Source organism: Ovis aries, chromosome 8 (assembly GCF_016772045.2).
Source record: "Ovis aries strain OAR_USU_Benz2616 breed Rambouillet chromosome 8, ARS-UI_Ramb_v3.0, whole genome shotgun sequence".
Taxonomy (NCBI): Eukaryota; Metazoa; Chordata; class Mammalia; order Artiodactyla; family Bovidae; genus Ovis; species Ovis aries.
In genome coordinates, this window is record NC_056061.1 from 21,481,414 (window position 1) to 21,506,549 (window position 25,136).

General features: G+C 43.0%; 1 protein-coding gene and 1 long non-coding RNA gene across 4 annotated transcripts; one reads left to right on the top strand and one right to left on the bottom strand.

Moving 5' to 3' along the window:
• Window positions 1-4,520: 4,520 nt before the first annotated feature.
• On the bottom strand, window positions 4,521-6,995 carry LOC101113476 (calcium homeostasis modulator protein 6-like). Of its 2 annotated transcripts, none has more exons than XM_042253290.2 (2): window positions 6,844-6,995; window positions 4,521-5,085 (listed from the first exon to the last, which is right to left on the bottom strand). In XM_042253290.2, exons 1-2 carry the CDS (start codon window positions 6,907-6,909, stop codon window positions 4,663-4,665), a joined length of 489 nt encoding a protein of 162 aa, XP_042109224.1. In that variant the 5' UTR covers window positions 6,910-6,995; the 3' UTR covers window positions 4,521-4,662. The 2 variants fall into 2 exon arrangements, with proteins under 2 accessions (XP_042109224.1, XP_027828506.1); XM_027972705.3 differs by having other exon boundaries at window positions 6,394-6,995.
• On the top strand, window positions 5,752-25,136 carry LOC121820158 (uncharacterized). 2 transcript variants are annotated; one of them, XR_009601518.1, is made up of 4 exons: window positions 5,752-5,862; window positions 7,838-7,918; window positions 9,759-9,812; window positions 13,339-13,993. It is a non-coding gene; the product is annotated as an uncharacterized LOC121820158 (long non-coding RNA). The 2 variants fall into 2 exon arrangements; XR_006060591.2 differs by lacking the exon at window positions 13,339-13,993 and adding an exon at window positions 24,146-25,136 and having other exon boundaries at window positions 5,755-5,862.

Genomic DNA, 25,136 nt, shown 5'->3' on the forward strand with positions numbered 1-25,136 from the left:
AGGAAATAAGCCATCTGTGAACCTGGAAGTGAGCTCTCTCCAGACACTGAATTGATGGTATCTTAATCCTGGACTCCCCAGACTCCAGAGCTGTGACAAATAAGGTTTATTATTTATACACCACCCAGTCTGCTGTATTTCGCCTCCAGTGACTGAGCTCTTAATCATGGCATCATAAAGACTCCCACATACAGTAGTCATTCTCAGTATATGTTTTGATATTTCTTGAATGAAAACCAACCTATTAAAATGTTGATGATGAACATGAAGGCACTGGTTGTGTGGAGCCCAAAACTTGACAAGGAGAATCACTGAAATGTGAGCTGCAGAGTTTTAGAAGCAATCTGTGACTTCTGAATATACAGCTCCATTTCTCACCAGTATCAGTTATTTTACCAAACCAAGTTTTCTCAAGTTAATATCCTCCTAGCTAAACAAACTATCAAAAATGTGCTTGATAAGAGAATACATACTCACATACACACATACTCACATACACACACACACATACACTCACATCCTTCCTATCTGACTTTAATTCCATAGTATCATTAGGTCTTATTCATCATTTCCTTAGTTCCAGGGTTATGGTCACCTATAGTCAAAAAGAAAGCATCGCTTCTTTTTTAGAGTCAGCATGCTCTTGCCTTCTGTTGATTATCCCCAAGGATTCAATGGTCTGAAAGAGTCATCAGATGATTTATTTGTTGTAGGGAATGTGTAAGGTAGTTACTCAGTTCTCTCAGAGTAAACACCTAAGTCCTTACACGGGCCCCAAAGTCTTCCATGATCTGCCCCTGCTTCCTACCACTCTGACCTCATGGTCTAATTTTATAGGGCTTTGTGCAAGATCTGAGTTCCCTGACCAGGATCAAACCTGTGCCCCCTGCAGTGTTAGCACAGAGTCCCAACCACCGGACCACCAGGGACGTCCCCGTATCCCTTTTGCAATATATGTATCTTTCCTTAGATAAGCGTCTATACTCAACTCCACAGTACTTACACTGAAATTCATAAGAGTTCATAATTAGGTAATGAAAAGGATGAAACAAGACAACTGAAGCTTAAATTTCAGGGCAGGCCAGCACTGGACACACATAGGCACTCAGCGGGAGTTAATTGGCGGTGGTGACTGCTGCTGGGCTGACTCAGATGGGAGCATTTCTCCATCTTCTATCCTGGTGGCGTTATTCATAACAGGTCACCTGGTAGATAAGAGGCTTCAAAATTAGATCTTCCCAGATGGTTTTCAACCAGAGACTAATTCCGAGGCTAATCCTACTCTCAGAAGCTTTCCTGGAGACTTGCCTCTTTAAACAGTTCACTGAGTATTGATGTTACTGTCCATGGCTTTGGCTGGAACAGAAAGAACATGCCTCATCTTATGCTCTGTAAGCTGTATCGTCTTACCAGTACTCAATATATTGTGGAATCATTTCTCAGAACAACATGGTTGTTTTTCAGCAAATATTAATAGCAGCCGTGTCTGCATCTCTTCTGAGGTTAAGGCTTTAGAGCAGCATAAAGCCATCATGATTATGAAGGACCATCTGGTGAGCCAGCAAAAAAATATACATTGAGTATAGAAATGCTTCTTGAGTCCATGACACAGCCTGTTTGGGGTCAGGGTCAGAGGAGTGATGTATCCATTGCAAATAAGGGTGACTGTATTCCCACCATGAAATAACTGCTGTGTCCTGATCACATGATGTTTGTTCAAAGTGGCCTTAGGTATCAAGAGTCGCCAACTTTCTGGATGAGATGAAAACTCCCGGGGGTCACTAAGGACATCTGTATCTTTTCTGCCCACCAGGACTCATGGGTTTAAAATGAGGGTGAGGGTGAGAATCTAACCTAGTTATAAACACAGCCAAGCAGCCACTTTGAAACACATGATCCAGAGAGGATCAGGCCCCTAGCTTCAGTTCTACCATGGGACCTTGGACTAGTAATGTGACCTCTCTAACTTTCAATTTCTTACTTGTAAGTGTGAGTGAGGGGCTTCCCTGGTGGCTCACTGATAAAGAATGCACCAGCTAACGCAGGAGATGCAGGTTTGACCCCTGGTCAGGAAGATCCTCTAGAGAAGGAAAATGCAACCCATTCCATTCTTGCCTGGAGAATCCCACGGACAGATGAGCCTGGTGGGCTATGGTCCATGGGGTCACAAAAGATTCAGGCACAACCTAGCGACTGAACAACCAAGGGTGAGTGATGTGTTTCATGGGTATTCCACAAACTCTTGAAAATCAAATGAAGTGAAAGATGCAAAACTTCTTTATTGACTATAAAGCCCTGCACCAGTAATAAGGGTTCTTTTTAATCTTTTCTAATCATACTGTTAATATTTAATAATTAAAAATCCAAAGATCAAAAGTGCATGAGGTTTAAAAGAATCCTCTGACCCATTATTAGTCCTCAGAATTTACTAATTTTGACAATTTGGTGCTTCTCTTTAAGTATATACATAGGTATTTGTTTTTGGCTGTGCTGGGTCTTTGCCGCTGCACTGACGTTTCTCTCGTTGCAGTGAGTGGGGACTGTTGTCTAATTGTGGTGTGTGGGCTTCTCGTTGTGGTGGCTTTTCCTGTCGTGGAGCTTGGGCTTCAGGGTGCGCGGGCTTCAGGGGTTACGGCTCCCAGGCTCTAGAGCACAGGCTTGGTAGTTGTAGTGCACAAGATTAGTTGCTCTCAGCACACAGCGTCGTCCTGGATCAGGGATCAAACCCGTGTCTCCTGCATTGGCAGTCAGAGTCTCTACCACCCAGCCACCAAGGAAGCCCTGTGCTCAGCTCTGTGTACTGTGTGAACGTGTGCATGAGCGTGCACATTCTTTTTTAACAAAAAAGAAATCATTTCCTACTACTCAGTAGAATGCTACGGAGTAATTTTTCAGGAGGTAAATTGCTATGTATATATACACATGGAACAATGATATTTTATGTGAAAAAGCTGCAGAATCACATTTATAGCAAGAGATAATGCTCATGTACACACAAAATGCACAGCTTTTTCTGGGAAGAACATATGACAGAGGAATGAGGTAATGTCACTTTTTCTTTCACACAGTTCTCTATTATTATCAATTTTATCTTAAGCATATATACTTTCTCAGTAATATTAAAGACCATGCAAGAGAACGTGGAGCATAAGTCAATAAAATGGAAATCATATGATACAACTGAATATAGTATTATACATGTGTATAAATGATAGGCCAGAAAAAATATTGAAGAGAAGAACATGCTAAAGAAATTTTTAAATGAGGCAGAAATGAAAGTAGACATATGATTTTCAAAATTATTCAGTAGGGAATAGAAAAAAAATGGATCATGCAGTTTCTGCTGCCAACTTTCTTGCAATATGTAACTCGCAACAACAGAATATCCCGTTATGCTGACCAGTACTAAATAATGGCCTCTATGCTACAAGAGGCAAATAGAAGCCAAAGCAAGGCTCTGCCAAAAGAGGAAGAAGGGCTAAATATGAGCCATGCTCAATTACTTTTGCTTTTTAAATGCCAGTATTTTAAAGACCCAAACAATGTGTTGTCTGCACGAAAGTGAACTTGAAATTAACATCAGATACCTTAAAGAAAGGTATGATGTTCAATTGTTACTTTGCTGTTTTTGCTACTAAATTGTTTTATTTGAAAGCAGCATTATAGCATATGGGCTAGGGATATAAATATTCTGATTTAGTTCCAGGGCTCTTGATGAAAGTAAAAGAGGAGAGTGAAAAAGTTGGCTTAAAGCTCAACATTCAGAAAACGAAGATCATGGCCTCCAGTCCCATCACTTCATGGCAAATAGATGGGGAAACAGTGGAAACAGTGGCTGACTTTATTTTGGGGGGCTCCAAAATCACTGCAGATGGTGATTGCAGCCATGAAATTAAAAGACGTTTACTCTTTGGAGGAAAAGTTATGACCAACCTAGACAGCATATTCAAAAGCAGAGACATTACTTTGTCAACAAAGGTCCATCTAGTCAAGGCTATGGTTTTTCCAGTGGTCAGATATGGATGTGAGCTGGACTATAAAGAAAGCTGAGCACCAAAGAATTGATGCTTTTGAACTGTTGTGTTGGAGAAGACTCTTAAGAGTCCCTCGGACTGCAAGAAGATCCAACCAGTCCTTTCTAAAGGAGATCAGTCCTGGGTGTTCATTGGAAGGACTGATGTTGAAGCTGAAACTCCAATACTTTGAGTTTGCATCATCCAATACTTTGCATCCAGCTGATGCAAAGAGCTGACTCATTTGAAAAGACCCTGATGCTGGGAAAGACTGAGGGCAAGAGGAGAATGGACGACAGAGGATGTGATGGTTGGATGGCATCACCAACTCAATAGACATGAGTTTAGGTAAACTCCAGGAGTTGGTGATGGACAGGGAGGCCTGGTGTGCTGTGGTTCATGGGGTCGCAAAGAGTTGGACACGACTGAGAGACTGATCTGAACTGAACTGTCACACTAAGTGAACCATTTAACCTTGCTTACTTTTTAAATAAAATAATAAAAAGATAAAGTTCTAAATTTCTATTTTATTTAATATTCTATGTTTCCATAATTGGAAGACCAGAGGAATCATAAACAATACCCATATTTATTTTTTTAAAGGCATCAATAATCCAGAAGAGTTTTCTTTTCCCATTCATTAACAAGGTCATAAGTCTGTAGTGCTGTTCATATCAGATGAATCTACAAAGCCAAGAACAGGAACCGTTGCACCTTCTTCAGAAGATGTGCTACTTTGACTCTTCTGTTTTTTGTTCACATATTTGTGCAAAGTGCTGTAGTACTGCTCCTTTGGATTGAAAGCATATAGTGATGAAATCTTCTGCCAGTCTTTAATGCTTGGAGTGTTGTATTCCTGTGGATGTGAGCACTCAAAGAAACATTTGACATTTTCCTTTGCCAGTTGCGTTGCATGTTCTGTGGCTTGACTTTTAAAAATCTGCTGCTCCTGTTGCAAATAGATTTCCCAAAATTTCAGCTGCATATAACTAACTGGAGATCGGCATCGATTGATTGACGTAAAAATCAGAGGGACGATGATAACAATTGCTATCAGGATCCAGCCTAACACCTTATGTAAACACAACAAAACAGCGATTTAGTCACTTAATTTACATTTTTTTTAATTCAACAGGTAAAATTTGGACTACTCAGAGTTAAGATGATGAACAAGCAACAGTTAGGTCTTTTTCCCTTAAGAGAAAGAAGTGGCAGTAACCCCTCTCCCCACCTCAGTAGAACTGCTTGCTTGACAAGCCAGTCATTTTCCAAGTCATGTCAGGGATCCACGGAGGAGCTTACATGTGGAATCCCTGGAACTCAAAATGTGGAATTTCAGAAAATCCACTGAAACAGGTATTCATTTCCAAGAACTTCTGAGCTTTACAAGCCCAGAAGCAGTGTGGGGTGATGGCTTTAAAGTCAGCCAGACCTGGACTCAGTGTACCCACTGTTAAGACAAAAGAGAATAACAATAGAGATAAAGGACCCAGCAAGGTGTCCGGTGTGGGGCACAGAGCAGATGCCTGACACAACAGAGTGCCCCAGTGCCTTCCTCCTTTCATTAGTTATACTCAGTTTTTTTATAAAAACCTATAATGGGCTTCCCAGGGGTCTCAGATGGTAAAGTGTCTGCCCACAATGCAGGAGACACGGGTTCAACCCCTGGGTTGGGAAGATTTTCCTTGGAGAAGGAAATGGCTACCCACTCCAGTACCCTTGCCTGGAAAATTCCATGGACAGAGGAGCCTGGTAGGCTACAGTCCATTAGGTCCCTAAGAGTCGGACACGACTGAGCTACTTCACTTCCACTTTCATAAGGGAAGAGACTCTGAACACACACACATAGGTAAGACTGAAACTAATACAATATTGTAAGTCAACTATACTCCAATTAAGGGGAAAAAAAAAGAGAAATAGCACCGAGATGAAAGAAACAGAGGGGAAGACAGGGAAGGAAGGAGGGAAGGGGTAGGGAGAGAGAGATAGAAAAAGAAAAAAGAAAGATGATGTGCTCTGGTCAGTCATTTCAGTCGTGTCTGACTCTTTGCGACCTATGGACTGTAACCCGCCAGGTTCCTCTGCCCATGGGACTCTCCAGGTAGGAAGACAAGAGAGGGTTGCCATTTCCTTCTCCAGGAATGGAACCCTCATCTCTTGGGTCTCCTGCATGGGCACTTTACCACCGGCGCCACCTGGGAAGCCCTGGGAAGATAGATGATAGATAGGTTTGCCTGTCGGCTCATTTGAAGCCAACAGCCATTCTAGTTAGCTTGCCTTCGGTGTCAGGAGCAAGGGCACGCGTTTCTACCTCCCCGTCCGCCCCGCAGAAGCCAGTCCCTTCCCGACCCCCAGACCGCATCCTGCGCGGGCGCCCGACCTGCGACTGCGCCGTGAGCTCCTTCTGCAGCTGCTTCACGTCGGGCGCCTGGGCCTGCTGGCAGGGCACCAGCGGCAGCTGGGCGACGCAGCGCGGGTCGCGGCCCACGCACAGGTACCGCGCCAGGACCTCGCTCCCGCTGGCAGCGCACTCGTAGAAGGCGCCCCCGAGCAGCGCCACGGCCATCCAGGTGAGCGGCGCCACCGCGGCCGTGGCGCTGATCTGCGCGCACACCAGGGCCCCGCGCAGCCCCGCGCCGCAGCCCCGCGCGCAGCAGCCGGTCAGCAGGCGCCAGGTGCGCGCGCTCAGCACGTAGCCCAGGAGGAAGAGCGCCAGCGCCGGCACCAGCAGGAAGACCAGGCCGTAGGGCAGGTTCCAGGCGGCGCTGCACGGGCACTGGAAGACCGCGCTGGAGAAGATGCGCTCCCCGCCCGCCGTCAGCAGGCTCACCAGGCAGTAGCCCAGAGCGTTGCGGTGTTTGAGGTGCAAGTTCAACACCTCCCGAAACTTCTCCATGGGTCTCCTACCCCAGGGCGCCGTGGACAAGGCTCGGCTGCTTCTGCCTCTTCGCCTCCCAGCTCCTCAAATGATTTGGGGCATCTGGGGTTTTCCCGAGCCCCGCTAAGTAGCACCTTCCAAAAAAGGGAAGTGGATTTCTCAGGGTGTCCTGAGCTTTCAATTTCTTATTTCAACGCAACTAATTTTGGCAGATCCAAGCACACAGCCGCCGACTTCCCCAGTGCCCACCCCTTTCCAGAAGCAGGCGCATTGGTGACCTTTATCCCTCAACTGAGGAACTCTGAGTGAGGGAAGATAGGGCCTGTTCCACTGTAGCTTTAGTTTCCTCCAAACTGACAAGGAACCAGGGACTTTCCTTTCCCTTAATGATCCCTTAATGATCGGGATCCCCCGATGGAAAGAGTACTTTTTACTTGAGTAAACTGGGAAAAACACTGGCTCTTACTCTATTGCAGCCAACCTGTCTACTAAACCAGCTCCCAATCAGACCCAGCAATTACCAGCAACAACAACAAACCCCCACAAACCTCCATGATTTACAGGAAACATTATTCAAGGGCAAATGTCCAGTTTCTCTTACATAAACTGAATTGCAACAATGCCCTGCTCAAATTCCAGTATATCCATGATATTCTGCCTCCTTCCTGTCCCCCTTCTGAACAGAACTGCCACTTTTCTCTCCTCCCCCTGATCTCCTACAGGACATTACCCTGAATATACTGTATTGACTTCTGCCTCTTTTTCTCCCCACTCAGGTACGTCCTCACACTGGCAGTACATAGAAGTGTATCAAATCCTTACCCAGGGGCCACCAAATTGATCAGCAGAGGAGCGGGGTACTGGCTGTTCAGAAAACACTAGCTGAACCAAAAACACTTCAAACGGCAACTACCTCTATCTAACGTGTCGCTTCCTCCACTTTCAGTTTTCCCGGAGCAGCATTCCTCTGACAAGCTAAAACCACTTCCGTGAAACTGAGCCTTACTCTGCGTGGCTCTAGAGTGAGGTGAGGTGTACTCGATAGTACATGGGTTTTGAAGTCAGGTGCACTTTGTGTGTGTGCTGGTATCTAATACGTTATCTTCTCTAAGATTCGCCATGCTCATTTGTAAAAACAGAATATAGTGCTGACAGTGTGAGATTGTTGAGACAAGTGAGTAGCATCCATAAAGTGCTTTCATACGCAGGGTGTGCCTATTAATGGATGTCCAGTGTGAGAGATTACCTTTCTCATTGCAACTTTAGGAAGAGACGACAAATAGCTGTGTAGTATTTAAGAATCCAAATGAATGCTCCATTTTAGACCAAGGATTGTATTCAGTGACTACCTTCAGAAAATCGCTGTGCCCTCGGTTGTCCATTTCGCCTCAAGGAGGGTGCATGGATATAGAGTCTGGGTGGGCAGGTCAGAGTGAACCTGTTGCTGCTCAAGCCCATCCACTAGGCTTGCCTTATTTTTTCTGGGAAGAATAAGTAGCCTACAGAGCCGAGTGAATTGTTGCAGAGAAGGCAGGAAACACCCTATTCTTAGTCCAACTTGCCTTTTTAGCTATCTCCCACCACCAGTGCCTGGCACAAAACCACTATTCCCCAGCATTGTGATGAAAAATGATTCTCTCTGTGTGAGTGTTAAGAAGCTGTCCCCAGATCAAGGTCCTTTGTGTGATGCTGGGCAGATGGGGCCTCTTCTCTGAGGTTTGACCAGGTACTGTCAGGTTCTGTGTGAACTTGCATTTAAGTTGCGTGTTTGCAGCAAATCACTTCTGCTATGACAGTCATCTCTGTAATCCCGCATCTGCAGAAAAGCTTCCTTTCCCTTATCCTTTGGGCTACTCAACACTCCTCTTACTGGTGGAGTCTTCACCGCTAGCACACTCCTCTGAGATGTTGTCTCCCCTTCCACGATTTTTCACGTACTGTCATGAACAAATACCACTCTGTCAACACTTTTGTGTAGATGGCTTTATCCATATCCCGTTTAATAGTAACCAAACTAAAACACACCCTCCCATTCACTTGAATGAAATATATTTATTCCCCACATTTCTCAAAATAAGAGGAAGGGCTGGCATTCTCCTATTACTGCATCGAACCTGGGTTTTTCCACCATGTCTAATATTTTTATTAGAAGTCTTATTCTCCATCAAGACTTAAGCTATTTAGCATGACCTCTTCCATCACCTCAGTCCTGCTGTCTGTTTTCATTCCCTTCATTTACTAAGACTTCTGCATCTGGAGACAGCCTTCCTCTTCTTACCAGTTCCTGTCAAGGATTTGGTTTCAAATATTTTTAGTTACAGAAACTTTTATCTTGTTAGTCCCCTATTTCAAGTTGAGTAATTCGTTAACCAATGTATTAATTAGTTCATTTGCTGATGCAACCACTCATTTAAATATTTAATAAGCATCCAGTATATGCTAGTACCTGTAAAAGTAGCGGGTATTATTGTTCACAACAAGGAACAAGACGAACACATACCCTGCTTTCGCTGAGCTTGTGTTCTAGTGGAGAGGATATAGATAATTAGGGGGAAAGTCCTCAAGTGATGCAGGTAGTTAAAATGGAATTATGTGCTGCACAGTGTGCTAAGAAAGCTTCTATGTGGGGAGGACATTTAAGCAGAAATGGGAATGCCAAAGGCTCTGTGTGTAAAGGAGCTTAGTATTCTGTGGTTAGAAAGACAGTCAGAGTGATGAGGGCACAGAGGGTGAGAAGGAAGGCAGAGCTTCAGGTGGAAGGCCATTTAGGGGCTTTGTAGACCAGAGTATGCAGTTTACAATCCCGCCCTGAAATGTACAGACTGACCTGCATCCTCACCTGTTATCCTGTCATCTTGTATCTCCAGACACCACCTGCTGGGGTTGCCACCACTGCACGCCCTCAATCACAGATCTCCCAAGTAAGATGATCATTCTGTACTTATTACAAGTTTCCATAACTATTAGCTCAGTTGGTAAAGAATCTGCCTGCCATGTAAGAGACCCGGGTTCGATTCCTAGGGCGGGAAGATCTGCTGGAGAAAGGATAGGCTACCCACTCCAGTATTCTTGGGCTTCCCTTATGGCTCAGCTGGTAAAGAATCTGCCTACAATGCAGGAGACCTGGGTTCGATCCCTGGGTTGGGAAGATCCCCTGGAGGGGGGAAAGGCTACCCACTCCAGTATTCTGGCCTAGAGAATTCCATTGACTGTACAGTCCATAGGGTCGCAACAGTCAGACACGACTGAGCAACTTGCGCTTCCATAACTATTAGAGTCCAGCTACTGCCTGCCAGCCTGACTTTCCTCCCAGCCCCTGCATTTGAGTCTAGTACCCAGACATGCACCCCACCACCCCTGCAACAGTGGGCAGTTCTAGTTCTGGGTCTATTGAAGATTGTCCAGCCCTTCATACCCAGCTCTATTCTGAGAGGACATTGCTTAGTTCAGCCCTTAGAGCACGTAGAGTAAATAGTAATTCAAGAAGATGCAAGAATTTTCTCTAAGACTACCCTGAATAATATCTGAAAGACCTTTGTTGTGGTGGTGTGTGCTCAGTTGTGTCCGACTCTTTGTGACCCTGTAGACTGTAGCCTGACAGGCTCCTCTGTCCATGGGATTTCCCAGGCAAGAATATTGGAGTGAGTTGTCATTTCCTCCTCCAGGGGATCTTCCCAATCCAGGGATCAAACCCACATCTCCTGAGTCTCCTTCATTGGCATGTGGCTTCTTTACCACTGAGCCACTTGGGAAGCCATGAACGACCTTTATAATTTTGAAAATCTATAATTTAGCACCAATTTATTTAACTTTTAAGAATGTGAGTGAGAGATTCTCATGTTAAACACAGTGAAGAGCCAGAGTTTTGCTCTGTTTTGTTAACTGTAGTGCTTTGTTTCTCAGCACTATCATTACGAGTGTCAGACAAGGGTTTCAGAGACCACAGAACATTTCTCAGAAAAGAAAGCAAGAGAAACTCTAGAAAGAAAAGGCACATTCACACTGCGCATGTGAAAGTTCTTTTCAGTCATCCTCAAGTAAACTGGATCTTAAGCATTATTCTCTGGAGCACTCATGAGAACTTAAGCTGATTGTATGGTCCTGCTTGGAATACAACTGCTAGATTCTAGCCAAGTGTCAGTCCTGGCCACAAGACCCGCAGGAGTAAGACCAAATTAAGGTCTGCAATGTGCAAGATACAACTTTAGATGCCAAAATGACAAGTAGGGGCTTCCCTGGTGGCTCAGTGGTAAAGAATCCGCCTGCCAATGCAGGAGACGTGGGTTTGATCCATGTTCCAGGAAGATCCCACTTGCCACAGAGCAACTAAGTCCGTGCACCACAACTGTTGAGCCTGCACCCTAGAGCCTGGGAACCACAGCTACTGAAGCCTGCATACCCTAGAGCCTGTGCTCAGCAACAAGAGAAACCACTGCAGTGAGAACCACAACTAGAGAAAAGCCCACCCACACAGCAAAAGAGACCCAACACAGCCGAAAATACATACATAAATGAAATTACGTTTACAAACCAAATTAACAAGTAAATTTAGAAAGTCTGACATTCTTAGACTATACTTTTCTGCATGTGCAATATATTTTTTATGTTAAGAAATGTATTTGAAACTTTGGGATGTGTTATTATATGATTTTTGAGTGTCTATTAAAGTTCTTCCTCTGGAAGTTATGAAGCAGAAAGAAGGAAAGACCAGACCTCCTCCTTAGTACAGGACTGTCATTTGTTAAGTAGCAATCCCATGACATTTCAAATACCTTTTAATGGATAGTTTCCCCTTTTTTAACATGAATTTCCTAAACCTGTCACAAAAGTTTAAGTATTCTGTGATCCCTGCAATTTTTTTTCTTATGGTAGCTGATTATGTTAATTCTGAGGACCTAGGTGTAGCCAGTCTTTGTTGTCACCATCATCATCATCTGATACCATAAAAAGCTATTAAAGTCCTGGTTTTCCTTCCAAGGTTCTTAAGACCTTCAACTATTAGGAATCCTGGTAAACATACATTCAACTGTGTTTCCTCATAGACTCAGATAGCTATTTTAGAGGTGATTTTAACCTGGGATAAAGTTCACTGGCAATGATCATTGATACTTTGCTTTACCACAAGCTCAGTTCCCCTAACTCAAATTTGGCTTGCTAGTTTATGAAATATGACCAAAGATTTGGATTTTCAAAGATAATAATAACGAGTAACAAATAAGATTAAAGGATTAGGATAAAGAAAATGAAAGTAACAGGGGGAAATTTGTGCTTCTTCAAAGTAGAAATGTCATATTGCAAAATCTCAAAAATCTCAAAAAATTATTTAACAACTCATTGGAGAACTTAAACTGTTGTGAAAGATCTTCCCTAAAAGGATAAACCATGTGAAATACGCTGCATATTTAAAACATTCACAGTCAAGGTGAGCTTCAGTTGTAGACTATTTATGTAAATTACGGGCATCTATATAATAGAATACGGAGAAGATTCATATGCTTGAGACGGATCTGTATGTGCTGATATGGTTGAAAAGACAGAGTAGGCATGGTAATTGAAAAAGGCAAGCAAAAACACTGCTTGTCATACAATCAATCCATTTGTGTAAAAATACAGAAAAAAGTGAAAGATATATATAGTATCGCATTTCTTAACATGCATATGTTATTTCAACAATTAAAAAATACTAATATAAAATGTCTTAATGAAATGAGAAGGTCTAAGGAACAAGTCTGGGAAGAGGCTTTTTCACTCTTTCTCTCTTTGCACACAAGGCTCATATTAAGGGTTGATCCCTGAACCGGGAATCCTAATAACTCACCTCTTATTGCCCAAAGTAATAAATCCTAGTGAGAAACTGACTGTGATGCAAGAATATGGAAGATGAAGAACTGAGTATTTGAGAACTGAAAAATGTCAGAAATCAGTAGGAGGATAAAAGGAAAAGGCCTGATGAAGACAGGATTGGGTGGGGTCTGTCCCGCCCTGGGGGACACAGAAAGGAAAGAGCCATCTGCCTCATTCAGACAAGGCTCCAACTGTGCTCTGTAGAGTCTTCTTTGTGCCCACTGTTGGGACAGAGACAAGGCAGGCAGGAAAGGTGGGTGGAGAGGAAAGGAGGTGGGTGGGTGGCTGAAACTCACTAAACTTCTTCCCCACCCCCACCCCCACACCCCAAAAAACTGAAAGTCCAAACCAGTCATGACATGGAGCTCACAATCCAGAATCTCTGGGTAGTGTGTGACAATCTCTACATCAGGTCTTCATGTGACCCCTTTGGTCCTCAGACTGTGAACTAAATAGATTAATCTGTTTCCCATAGTCAATGCCTAGTGAAGGAACAAGGTCAGGACAACAGCAGGAAACATTCCATTCTGAAAGGGCAAAATGGAAGTGAGCAGCAGCCACCAACTGACCTGTTTTTTTAATTCTTAATTACCTCTGGGCAAGAACTAGGACTTCCCGGGTAGCCCAGTCGGTGAAGAATCCATCTGCAATGCAGGAGACTCGGCTTCGATCCCTGGGTCAGGAAGATCCCCTGGAGAAGGAAATGGTAACCCACCCCAGTGTTCTTGCCTGGAAAATCCCATGGACAAAGGAGCCTGGCAGGCTACAGTCCATGAGGAAGCGAGAGTCAGACAGGACCTGGCGACTTGATGACTAAACCACCACCAAACACCATAAAGGTCCCTACCCTGGGAACTGCAAAATGCTATTTCATTCTCAAGACTTGACTCTCTGAGAGGCTGTCGGTCATCGTCTTCAGCTAAATACTTAGTGGGCATTTGCCCTTGATGGCTGAGTAGTTTTCTCAGTTCATGTGCTGCTTATACAATGTTGGAAGACCACAGGTCCAGTTGGGATTGTGTTCCTCTGGCTCAAATGTCTTTCAAGTTTTCATAAGCTTCTTTTTTTTAATTCAGTAAACTATATATATTTGTCAATACCTATGCTCATAGTTGTTTTCAAAACATGTTTTTCACATCTACTATATATATATTTTTTTGCTTTCTTGTTCCATTCTCTCTCTAGATATAGACAAAGGTATAAACTATAGATATAGAGACAAGCTGTCTCTTTCTTGCCATTATAGGTACCTTGAATAAACATGAGACTATGTTTTTTAGAGAAAAATTGTACTTTGATGTGTGTCCCGGCTCTTTATCCTGTTGAATATCTTAGTTTTATCTTTGCCTTGCAGTTGGCTAATTTACTGAGAGGTGTTATCAATAGATGTGGAGACCATTCAGTTTGGCCTTTCCTCAGATCTGTTTTAATGGACTTTGTCTTTTGAGGTTTCCTCATTTTTTCTCTTAGTACATGGAGACTGTTGCCAATCAGGTTTTCCGATTTTTCAAAGTTCAGTTTTGTGAAATATCTTTATACCTATTAATTTCTGCTTACAAATCAGCCAGGTTCTTTTGTGAGGTTATAAAGCCTTGCCAAAACATATCCAGTAGCAACCAACACACTAGAAACACTGTTTTCCAGTCATTTCCCCCAGAGTCACATTTTATAAGCTACATAATCTTCTTTCCAAGTTAATACAGGAGTCACTTTTATCAACAGCCATATAAGAAGCATTGCCATCTCTCTAGCCTTCATTATCTATCAGCTTCCATTCTGTCTGTCCACCACTAGACTGCTATGTTATTGCCACATATTTTAGGAAAGGAACTGAAACTTCTTTCAGTTCAGTTCAGTCGCTCAGTCGTGTCTGACTCTTTGCAACCCCATGAACCACAGCACACCAGGCCTCCCTGTCCACCACCAACTCCCAGAGTTTATCCAGACTCATGTCCATTGAGTCAGTGATGCCATCCAACCATCTCATCCTGTCGTCCCCTTCTCCTCCTGCCCTCAATCTTTCCCAGCATCAGGGTCTTTTCAAATGAGTCAGCTCTTCGCATCAAGTGGCCAAAGTATTGGAATTTCAGCTTCAACATCAGTCCTTCTAATGAACACCCAGGGCTGATCTCCTTTAGGATGGATCTCCTTGCAGTCCAAGGGACTCTCAAGAGTCTTCTCCAACACCACAGTTCAAAAGCATCAATTCCTTGGCGCTCAGCTTTCTTTATAGTCCAACTCTCACATCCATACATGTCTACTGAAACTTCTTTAAAGAATCTAATTATAGAATAAAGAAAAATAGTTCTTTTCCTTTAGATGCTGCCTCCAGCTAAGCTACAAAGAGAATCCCTCCCTTAAGTAATTCACTTATGTGTGAATATGAGAGGAAGGTGGAGAAATGGGACAAATAGTGAGGATGAAAAAAGATGATTTTTATTATGGAAATGCCCTGTTCTGGTAGCAACATCTGATCAGAATCAGACACAAAGCTTTACCTAACTGCAAGGGAAAGAATATGTATCGTCTTCCCCCAGGCCTTAGAGGCAAAGAGAACTGAACATGGGACACGTCTACCAGATCTTCCATGACTAGACTCTCAATTCCCTCACCCATCCCTTGACTATTTTTAGCCTCATATTCGTTTCCTTGTTACACATGACAGTTTTGTAACCTCCTATTTGCTGCTTGCTATGTCTTTGGCAATGGACAGGGAGGCCTGGCGTGCTGCAATTCATGGGGTCACAAAGAGTCAGACATGACTGAGCAACTGAATTGAACTGAACTGAACTGATGTTTTCCAAATCCCCAACTAGATTATCCATTTCATGAGGGCAAGGACCATGCTTGATTTAATCCCTATCTGTTTACAAGGGTCTTGGTGTAGTACCCAGAACATTATCAGTGTTCACTAAATATTTGTGGTACTAATGGGTGAATCAGTGAGTGACTGGATGAGAAGCAGACTTTGATGTCTCTGCTCTCACTGCAAAGTCAGCACCACGCCTGCTTTATTCAGTTCAGAACTTGATTCCTTCTGTGCATGTCATTCAGCTCAGAATAACATAAAGATCCATGAATTGCCAACCTTCTGACAGACAGTACATAAGTCTATCCAGATAGGAGCAAGGCAACACCAGGAAGAAGACAAGGCCATTCCGGGGCAGGTCCCGATACAGCTGTAGGGCTGCCTGAACTCCCACTCCCACCCTCTTTCCTCAGAGTCTCCAAACCACAGTGAGGGCTGGCAGGGCTGCAGGTCTTGGCGGAGCAGGGACTTTCCCATGACTTCCTGCTGCCCTCCTTCCTGCCCAGCTCAGTTTGTTTACTCAGCAGAGTTCTCTAGGATGTAGTGGTTAACTTTCCCATTATCTGCCCCATTTCTGCACCATTGTCTCATACCTGTGGTCATGCTTATGTTCAGTAGCTGTCGTGTCTGACTCTTTGCAAGCCTGTGGACTGTAGCCTGCCAGTCTCCCTTGTCCATGGAATTCTCCAGGCAAGAATACTGGCGTGGGTTGCCATTTCCTCCTCCAGGGGAACTTCCTGACCCAGGGATCGAACCCGAGTCCTCTGCATCTCCTGCTTTGGTAAGCGGGTTCTTTACCACTGTGCCACCTGGGAGGCCCCTCCCATACACATGCATCAGTGAATTACTTAGAGGAGGGATTTTTCTTTGTAATTTAGCTGTAGACAGCAACCAAAGGCAAATAACTTTTTTTTCCCCCCTATTCTATTGTTAGATTCCTTAAAGGAATCCTTTCTTAGAAGCAATGAACCAAACCTGAGTAGGTTTCCTTGACACCTGGACTCAGAGCTTTACTGTTTCTGACTCTGCTTTGGCACACTACCTTGACCTCTCCCAGCAGTGACAGGCACCTGCAGTACTTCCCTAATTAAGTTAAGTCTGACTATTATACTCTTCTGGCTCTCCTCCTAACTCGATGACTTCATCTGAGTCTCCTTCCCAGGCTCCTCCACCTCCCAACCAGGATATTAGTCCTCACTGAAGTTCACTCCTTTCTACACAAAGTGCCTGTGTAATCCCTTCTTGGTGCCACCACTAACTACATATCTCTCATCTGTAAAATGAAAATAATAACATTACCTGCCTGAGTGGGTTATTGGGTAGATAAAGTGGGTCGTTACAACTAACATTCTTAGAACAGTGCCTAAAGTGAAAGTGAAGTCGCTCAGTCGTGTCCGACTCTTTGAGACCCCATGGACTGTAGCCTGCCAGGCTCCTCCGTCCAAGGGATTCTCTAGGCAAGAGTACTGGAGTGGGTTGCCATTTCCTTCTCCAGGGGATCTTCCAAACCCAGGGATCAAACCCAGGTCTCCCGCATTGCAGGCAGACACTTTACCCTCTGAGCCACCAGGGAAGCCCAGAACAGTGCCTGGCACCTAGCAAATGCTCAAAAAGTGTTGTCCATTATCCTTACTCTCCTTTCACTTGACCGTGACAATCCCAACTGTGTTTTACCCTTTCCAAAATCTTCATCCCTTGCCCCTTCTTTTCCTAAGTTCTGGATAGGCATTTCTGATTGCCTAGTGGATATTTTCACTTAGAGGTCCAGCAGTCGACTCCAATCCAAAACAGAACTCACTTTTCCCTAAGACTTATTTCTCCTCCAGAGTTTTGAGGCTATCAGTCTTTCAAGCTAGAAAACTCAGGGTCAGCTGTGGGTGCCACTCCATCTCCTGTGCAGCTCCATTCTTCCTGAGGACCATTTCTCAAACTGGACCTCTTCATCATCCTTGAAAGTGGACAGGGATACCTCATCCCGTTCTAGTTTCTGCCACACAGTCCTGGTTGAGTTAACTTCCTGAAAAAGGAATCTGAATATTATCTGGAAACTGTTATGCACTTGTGAATAGAGTTTAAGAAAGAATCATAGTACTACTGTTCATATTATGCAAAAACTGGTTAAAAAATCAAAGAACGAATATCAAACAACAGCAGACGAGATAAACTGTGAAATATTCAAACAAGAATACTGTACGGCAATGTAGAAGTTCAGTTCAGTTCAGTCGCTCAGTCGCGTCCGACTCTTTGCATCCCCATGAATTGCAGCACGCCAGGCCTCCCTGTCCATCACTATCTCCTGGAGTTCACTCGAGTCCGTGATGCCATCCAACCATCTCATCCTCGGTTGTCCCCTTCCCCTCCTGCCCCCAATCCCTCCCAGCATCAGAGTCTTTTCCAATGAGTCTACTCTTCGCATGAGGTGGCCAAAGTACTGGAGCTTCAGCTTTAGCATCAGTCCTTCCAAAGAACACCCAGGACTGATCTCCTTCAGAATGGACTGGTTGGATCTCCTTGCAGTCCAAGGGACTCTCAAGAGTCTTCTCCAACACCGCAGTTCAAAAGCATCAATTCTTCAGTGCTCAGCCTTCTTCACAGTCCAACTCTCACATCCATACATGACTACTGGAAAAACCCTAGCCTTGACTAGACGGACCTTAGTCGGCAAAGTAATGTCTCTGCTTTTGAATATGCTATCTAGGTTGGTCATAACTTTTCTTCCAAGGAGTAAGTGTCTTTTAATTTCATGGCTGCAATCACCATCTGCAGTGATTTTGGAGCCCAAAAAAATAAAGTCTGACACTGTTTCTACTGTTTCCCCATCTATTTCCCATGAAGTGATGGGACCAGATGCCATGATCTTCATTTTCTGAATGTTGAGCTTTAAGCCAACTTTTTCGCTCTCCTCTTTCACTTTCATCAAGAGGCTTTGTAGAAAGATACTCCTATAGCAACAATCAACAAGGATGAATCTTAAAAACATAATGTTGAACAACAGAAATCAAACACAAAGAATATATTCAGTATGATTCCATTCATAAAAAGTTCAGAAACAGAAGCTTCACTTTCTGAAGATGTATATACAAGTGACTAAAGAGAAAAAGAGGTGATTAAGAATCACAAGGACAGCTTCCCTGCTGGCATAGTGGTAAAGAATCTGCCTGCCAGTGCAGAAGACAAGGGGGTCGATCCCTGGTCCTGAAAGATCCCACATGCCTTGAAGCAACTAAGGCCTTGTGCCGTAGTGTGTGAACCTATGCTCTAGAGCCTGGTAACCACAACTATGGAGCCCACAGACTGCAACTACTGAAGTCTGAACACTCTAGAGCAAGCTCCACAGTAAGAGAAGCTACTGCAGTGAGAAGACTGCTCATCGCAGCTAGAGAGTAGCCCCTGCTCACAGCAACCAGAGAAAAGCCCCATGCAGCAATGAAGACCCAGCATAGCCAAAAATAAAGTAATAAATAAAATTTAAGATACTGCATTTAAAAGAAAACAAAACAGAAACCCTTCCCTGAAAGCCATCAGGGAAGTAAGGTCTTAAAAAAAAAAAAGAATCACAAGAAAGGTGGTTGTTGTCTTGAGGGCTTGAGAGGGATTATGGCTAGGGTTGGGAGATGGGGTAGGGTGTTTCCAAGGTTATATTTCTGTACCAGGATACAGGTTACAAAAATTTCTGCTTTATGATTATGTTTACAAGGTATGTTTGATTTAGTAGTCTTCTGACCATAGATTATATTTCTCAACTTGTAAGTCAGGGAAAGAAAGAAATCTAATTACGTTATTTTCCAGTTGAAAATGCACAGTGCTCCCAGTTGTCAGGATAAGTTGCATACTCCCCATGTTAGCACAGAGGCTCTTCCAAGTCTTGCTCCAGTCATCTCTGCCCCACTTCACCCCATGTACCTCAGTTTCCGACAGCACTGGCCCCCCAACATTCCTATACTTACATGACATGGTCTTCTTTAATTCTCTGCCTTCTCAGTTGCTGCCTTAAATGGCATTTGCCAGTTCTTCACCTGACAAACTCCTCTTCTTTAATACTCAGCCCGATGTCATCTCTTCATTGAAACTACCTTCAGAACCTCAAGAGTTTAGTGGTAATGTTTCTTTGCTCCCGCTCTATATAAGATAGTTCTGCGATCATTCTTAACTAACGTGGTTATTACAACAGTCCCTTCCAGAGTTCTGTCTCCGCTACTAACCTGAGAGCTCCTAGAATTCCTCCCCTAATCATCACTGCATCCTTCAATAAATCATTCCCTGTCTACAACTCTCCCCTCACACCTGAGCTAGCCCTCACCGCGTTGCATATGTGCTTTATCTCCTTACAGAGCTGTCTCAACCTTTGTCACACAATGCTTGTATTAAAAAATAAAATGGGATAGTGTAAAGAACCCAGCACAGCATTTAGAACATTTTAGTTTCACAAATTACGCTTTGTCAAAGACTTTTTAACAGTGGTGACTCAGACTCGGGCTAGAGGGCGCTAATTCACCACATAATAGGTTTATTGTGCTCTACGGGTATTTACACTTGACTTAACTCATCTAAGTGGAGAAGGAAATGGCAATCCCCTCCAGCACTGTTGCCTGGAACATCCCACGGACAGAGGAGCCTGGTAGGCTACAGTCCATGGGGTCGCAAAGAGTTGGACACGACTGAGCGACTTCATTTTTAACTTATCTAAGGGCTTCCCTTGTGACTCAGCTGGTAAAGAATGCAGGAGACCTGGTTTCGATCCCTGGCTTGGGAAGATCCCCTGGACAAGGGAAAGGCTACCCGCCCCAGTATTCTGGCCTGGAGAATTCCATGGATGTCTATGGGGTCACAAAGTGTCGGACACGACTGAGCAACTTTCACTAACTCTTCTAAACAAGAACCGAAGGAAGAATCAGATATTTAGTAAGCAAGCTATCAGCCGTCTTTATTCAAAGAGATAATATAATTAAAAAATGTAAGTCTATAACTCACTTGAGACTATTTAGGGGAAGAACAATCCAACAGTCATATTGATGGCATCATAAACCTATATCCCTAACCTGGGGATGGTCCAACTAGCAGTAGAAAAATCAAAATAAGCAATGATGACTTAGTGCCTTCACCTGCGCTGGAGTGCAGACATGCCAAGCAAGGTGTTTCCTCAACAACAAAATGGGAGGGCTGGACTAGACCATCTTTGGGGCCCCTTTTAGCTCTAACATGCTATAACACACAATTCTAGCCTTTTAAAGAAACAGTCATGGTCTCCAAAAATACAAGCATTCAATCAAGAAGTGACAAAATTCAATCAACAGTGAAAAACAGAGAATTCTGAGAATCTGTCAAAACAGAAGACAAAAGTTCCATTTTTCTTCTTCTATATAAGGCTGGGGTTTAAAAAAAAATCAGTGTGACAAAGGATTGGAAGTCTAAGAGATGTATTGTTTGTGAAAGAGAGGTTTTTTAGCTTCTTCTATATCTCCACTATTGACAATAGCTATTGTCAATAGTTATTTCAGCCAAATCTTTGTCATCTTTAGGAAAAGGTGGTTTATATTGTAGAGGCCAGCCAACCAAAAGCACTAGTTTTACAATGACTTTATTGATTTCAACCACCTGAAAAACCGCAAGCATCTATGACTAAGGTAAAAATCCAGCAAACAATACTGAATTAAAGATGGAAGTGAAGAAATTGGTAAATAATTTGTTTTATGTTTATGAAACTCTTCTACTTTGGAAGAATCAAAATAACTCACAATTCGAGTGCAGGATGAGACTAGAAATAAAAAATAAAAGTCTGATTTTGAGCTGATTGTATAGCTTATACTCTCTGTAAACCATCCTGAACTATGACAGAGTTGTAGTGATTTCTAAATTATGGGGATGTTCTTCATTATTATTTGAAGATTTGAGTCCCGGTTTTCTCTTTTCTAAAATGAGAGAAGAGTGATGAAGTCATAATGACATTGGATGTGGAAATATTACCAACTTATTTTTTTAAATAAATTATAGGGATGTCCTTTAGTCTGTCTTATTTTTAAAAAATCTACTTTGACAAAAGAAAATTTGCTTACTCTTTTCAGTTTCATAAGATTAAAGGTAAAAAATCTATATCAAAATATGTTTGATATAACTATACTGATAATTAATAGTTTAAACAATTATAATATGGCACTTTGAACATTCCAAATAATTAAAGGCAAATAGTAAAGCATTGTTTTATATTGAACTTCATGCACTAGCCCATGAAAATTGCAAGCTGTATGGCTCTGGTCACATTCCTTAAGCTCTCTGGGCCTAGCTTCCTACTTTATAAGACAGGGCTGTAGCTAGCATCTTCCTTCCGTCCTTACAGAATCAGCGTGCAGATGTGTGCAGAGTTCTTGCCTATTATCATCATTGCCATCCATATGCTTTAATATAATAGCGGTTTAAACATGGACTAGGCAATGTTTTCAAGAATCTTAGCACATTTTATAAAATAAGCCTAGCGTGTGGGCTCTTTGCTGCTAAGTCGCTTCAGTCCTGTCCGACTATGTGTGACCCCATAGACGGCAGCCCACCAGGCTCCCCCGTCCCTGGGATTCTCCAGGCAAGAACACTGGAGTGGGCTGCCAATTTCCTTCTCCAATGCGTGAAAGTGAAAAGTGAAAGTGAAGTCGCTCAGTTGTGTCTGACTCTTAGCAACCCCATGGACTGCAGCCCGCCAGGCTTCTCTGTCCATGAGATGTTCCAGGCAAGAGTACTGGAGTGGGGTGCCATATCCTATTAAAAAAAAACCCACAAGATTTGTTTTACAGAACTATCAAATACTCTTTCATTCCCTATTTCTTCTTCTGGCATCTAAATTATTTTTTTAAATAAGAAATTACCTCTCCTCAGCAGTGAATTCACAAAGGTCCTCTCATCATCTATAAGGTTCTTAAAACATCCACTAGGCAACACAGAAACTCTATTTAGAAATAGAGGAAAACATGTAAAAACTTATACAAGATCCTCCCCTTGCCAGAGTCCTTTTCAGGAAGTCGGGTGTACCCCGAGGTGCCAAGGTGCGACTCTCCATGGTGTAGGTGTGGCTGTAAAACCAGATGAATAACCCACGCTCGCAGCCACACTGCCTGCCCACATACCTGGTGCCCACGCCACATTGTCCTATGTTCTCTAGGAAGTCAGCTGTGTTGGCATAGCCTCGCTCCCTAGATTGCACAATGACATGAACTCAAAAGGCATTCTCATAGATAATAGCTGAAGCTTAGCAAGAGGCTGCTGATTACTGGTGGTTTACAACATCCCACACTAATGGTGTGTTATTTCAAGTTGTGCTTTGACATCTGGGCTTCCAATCCCATGTGGGACCACCATATATGTAATGGCCATACAGCAGCTGCAAGTATATCTTGTTCACATCTGTCTTTCTCATGTACCCTGTCCTGAAGATTGCTTTTTAGGGCCACCACGTAACCCAGAGATGACCGTGTTGAAACAGCTCCAGGATCTAATGTGTGGGAGGTTAATGATATCAGCTCACGGTAACAGCTGGAGCTTTATATGTTAAGGAATGATATCAGCTCACGGTAACAGCTGGAGCTTTATATGTTAAAGTCTTGGGAGGCTGCAGTCTTCTGTGCTCCATTCATGTATTCAGTCAATCAATTCATCAAGTATCTTCTAGGTACCATGTATGTGCCAGGTACTGTGTTAGAACCATGTATATACAATAAGCAAGAGAGTGTAGTCCAGCGAGGAAGACAGATGGAGTAGCAATTTTAATGATCTCTTTATGCCTCTTAAGTGTGACTCAAGGGCAGTATTCAGTAACAGCAATGTTTTAAATTATTATTGGAATTTGTTTTCAACTTTGACAAAAAGTTCTGTGAATTCATCTTTCGAAATAATCATATTTTCCTCCCTTCACATTTTTTTTTTTGTATTAAGAACCGAGCTTTAAATATACACAGGGCTCTAAGACTTCTCCTCAGAACCCTAACAAATATCATGGATCCGTTCTTCTGTCAGTAACATAAATTCCTCAAAGAGTGGGGTGAGGGAGCTGAGAAATCAAGAATATCTCACAGGAAGGCAATACATGGGGATTTCTTTTCTTTCACCTGTTGTCTCTTATCCTGGACAAAATTGTAAAAGTGGTAAATAATAAATGCTGAAAAATGGGGAAAAAATGGAAAGTAGGGGAAATTTACAAGATGTTCCCCTCAGACAGAAAGGTATTTCCAGTATCCTGCTATTACCACTTCTTTGAAAAGAAAAGAAGGTACCTAAACTACTGCCAACTCTTGCTCAGAAACTAATTCATAAATATATACTAAAATCACTTTTCATTGTTTGATGTGGAAAGTGATGGGCTGATTGAAGTGTTTTTGGAAGCTCGTGCCTTGAAGTCTGCCTTCAACCAAAACCTCAAAAGCCCATCCCTGATCATCGATGTTTCCTTTGAGATTCACCGTTGAAATCGTATGATTCTCCTGTAGCAGAGGCTTCCCAGTTAGACACGTAGAAGAAGCAGTACTTCAGCTTTTCTCATTTAGAAGGTACTGCAACTGCCTAGATTATTCAAAATGTTCGTACAATTGGTGTTAATTTTTTTAATTTAAAAAATATTTTTAGGCCATGCAGTGGGCACGTGGGATCCAGCCGAAGATCAAATCCTCACCCCCTGCGTTGAAAGTGTGGAGTCAACCACTGGACCACCACAGAAGTCCAACTGGTGTTATTTTTAAAAATTAAATGGAAAGAGAAGAAAGGAGCATCTCCTCCATAACCCTGCTTTTACCTTCTCAGTCTTGTTTCCCATCACCTTCTATTATTACTCACCCTGCACTCCAGGCACATCAGTCTGGGTGAAGTTCCTTAGACAAGCAGGCTGAAAATAGAAATGGCAGGAAAATTTGGACAATTTTCTGTTTATTAAGGGACAGTCAGGTGATTGGGGCAGAGCCAAGGCAGGCAGCCTGCTCTTCTATAGTAAATGAGACTCAGAGACAAATATCCTCAGTTCAGTTCAGTTCAGTTCAGTCGCTCAGTCGTGTCCGACAAATATCCTCAGGGCCCCTTGATTCATCATGTTTTATCAACATGCTCCCACAGAACAGACACTTCTTTGGTCAGATGTTTTGCCTATGAGCTGGGCCTTAAATATTCCCTCTCTAGACTTAGTCAAGGGAGTTGATTATCTCCTATCTAGACTGTTCGCCACAATACTCAGCACTACTTGACAGCATGTATTTTTGTCGTGATTGTTGCTCTTTGCTCCTCCCACCCACCCACTCATTCAAATCATCAGCTACACGAGGACCATGTTTTATTTTGTTGTTGTTCTCTACCAAACCTCCACTTCCTCAAACAGTACCTGGCATGGCGCAGGTACCCAATAAACACACGTCACTGTCATTCTTGTCAACTCCCCTGAAAGGGGATGTGGGGCTTCTAATTACACATACTGGATATGAACGAATTTATAATCCTTACTGAAACTCTATGCAATCCACTTAAGGGATTTTAAAAATGAAAACAAGACTAGGAATGAGGACGTCAATAAAGACAATTCTGACAACCCATTACACCCTTCCCTTCTCCCATTTCCTTATCCTGTCTTTCC

Coding starts and splice junctions, on each gene's coding strand:
- LOC101113476 (XM_027972705.3), bottom strand. CDS start 6,909: ATGGAGAAGTTTCGGGAGGTGTTGAACTTGCACCTCAAACACCGCAAC. Junction 5,086..6,393: donor AGCTCACGGCGCAGTCGCAG/GTCGGGCGCCCG, acceptor TGTTTACATAAG/GTGTTAGGCTGGATCCTGAT.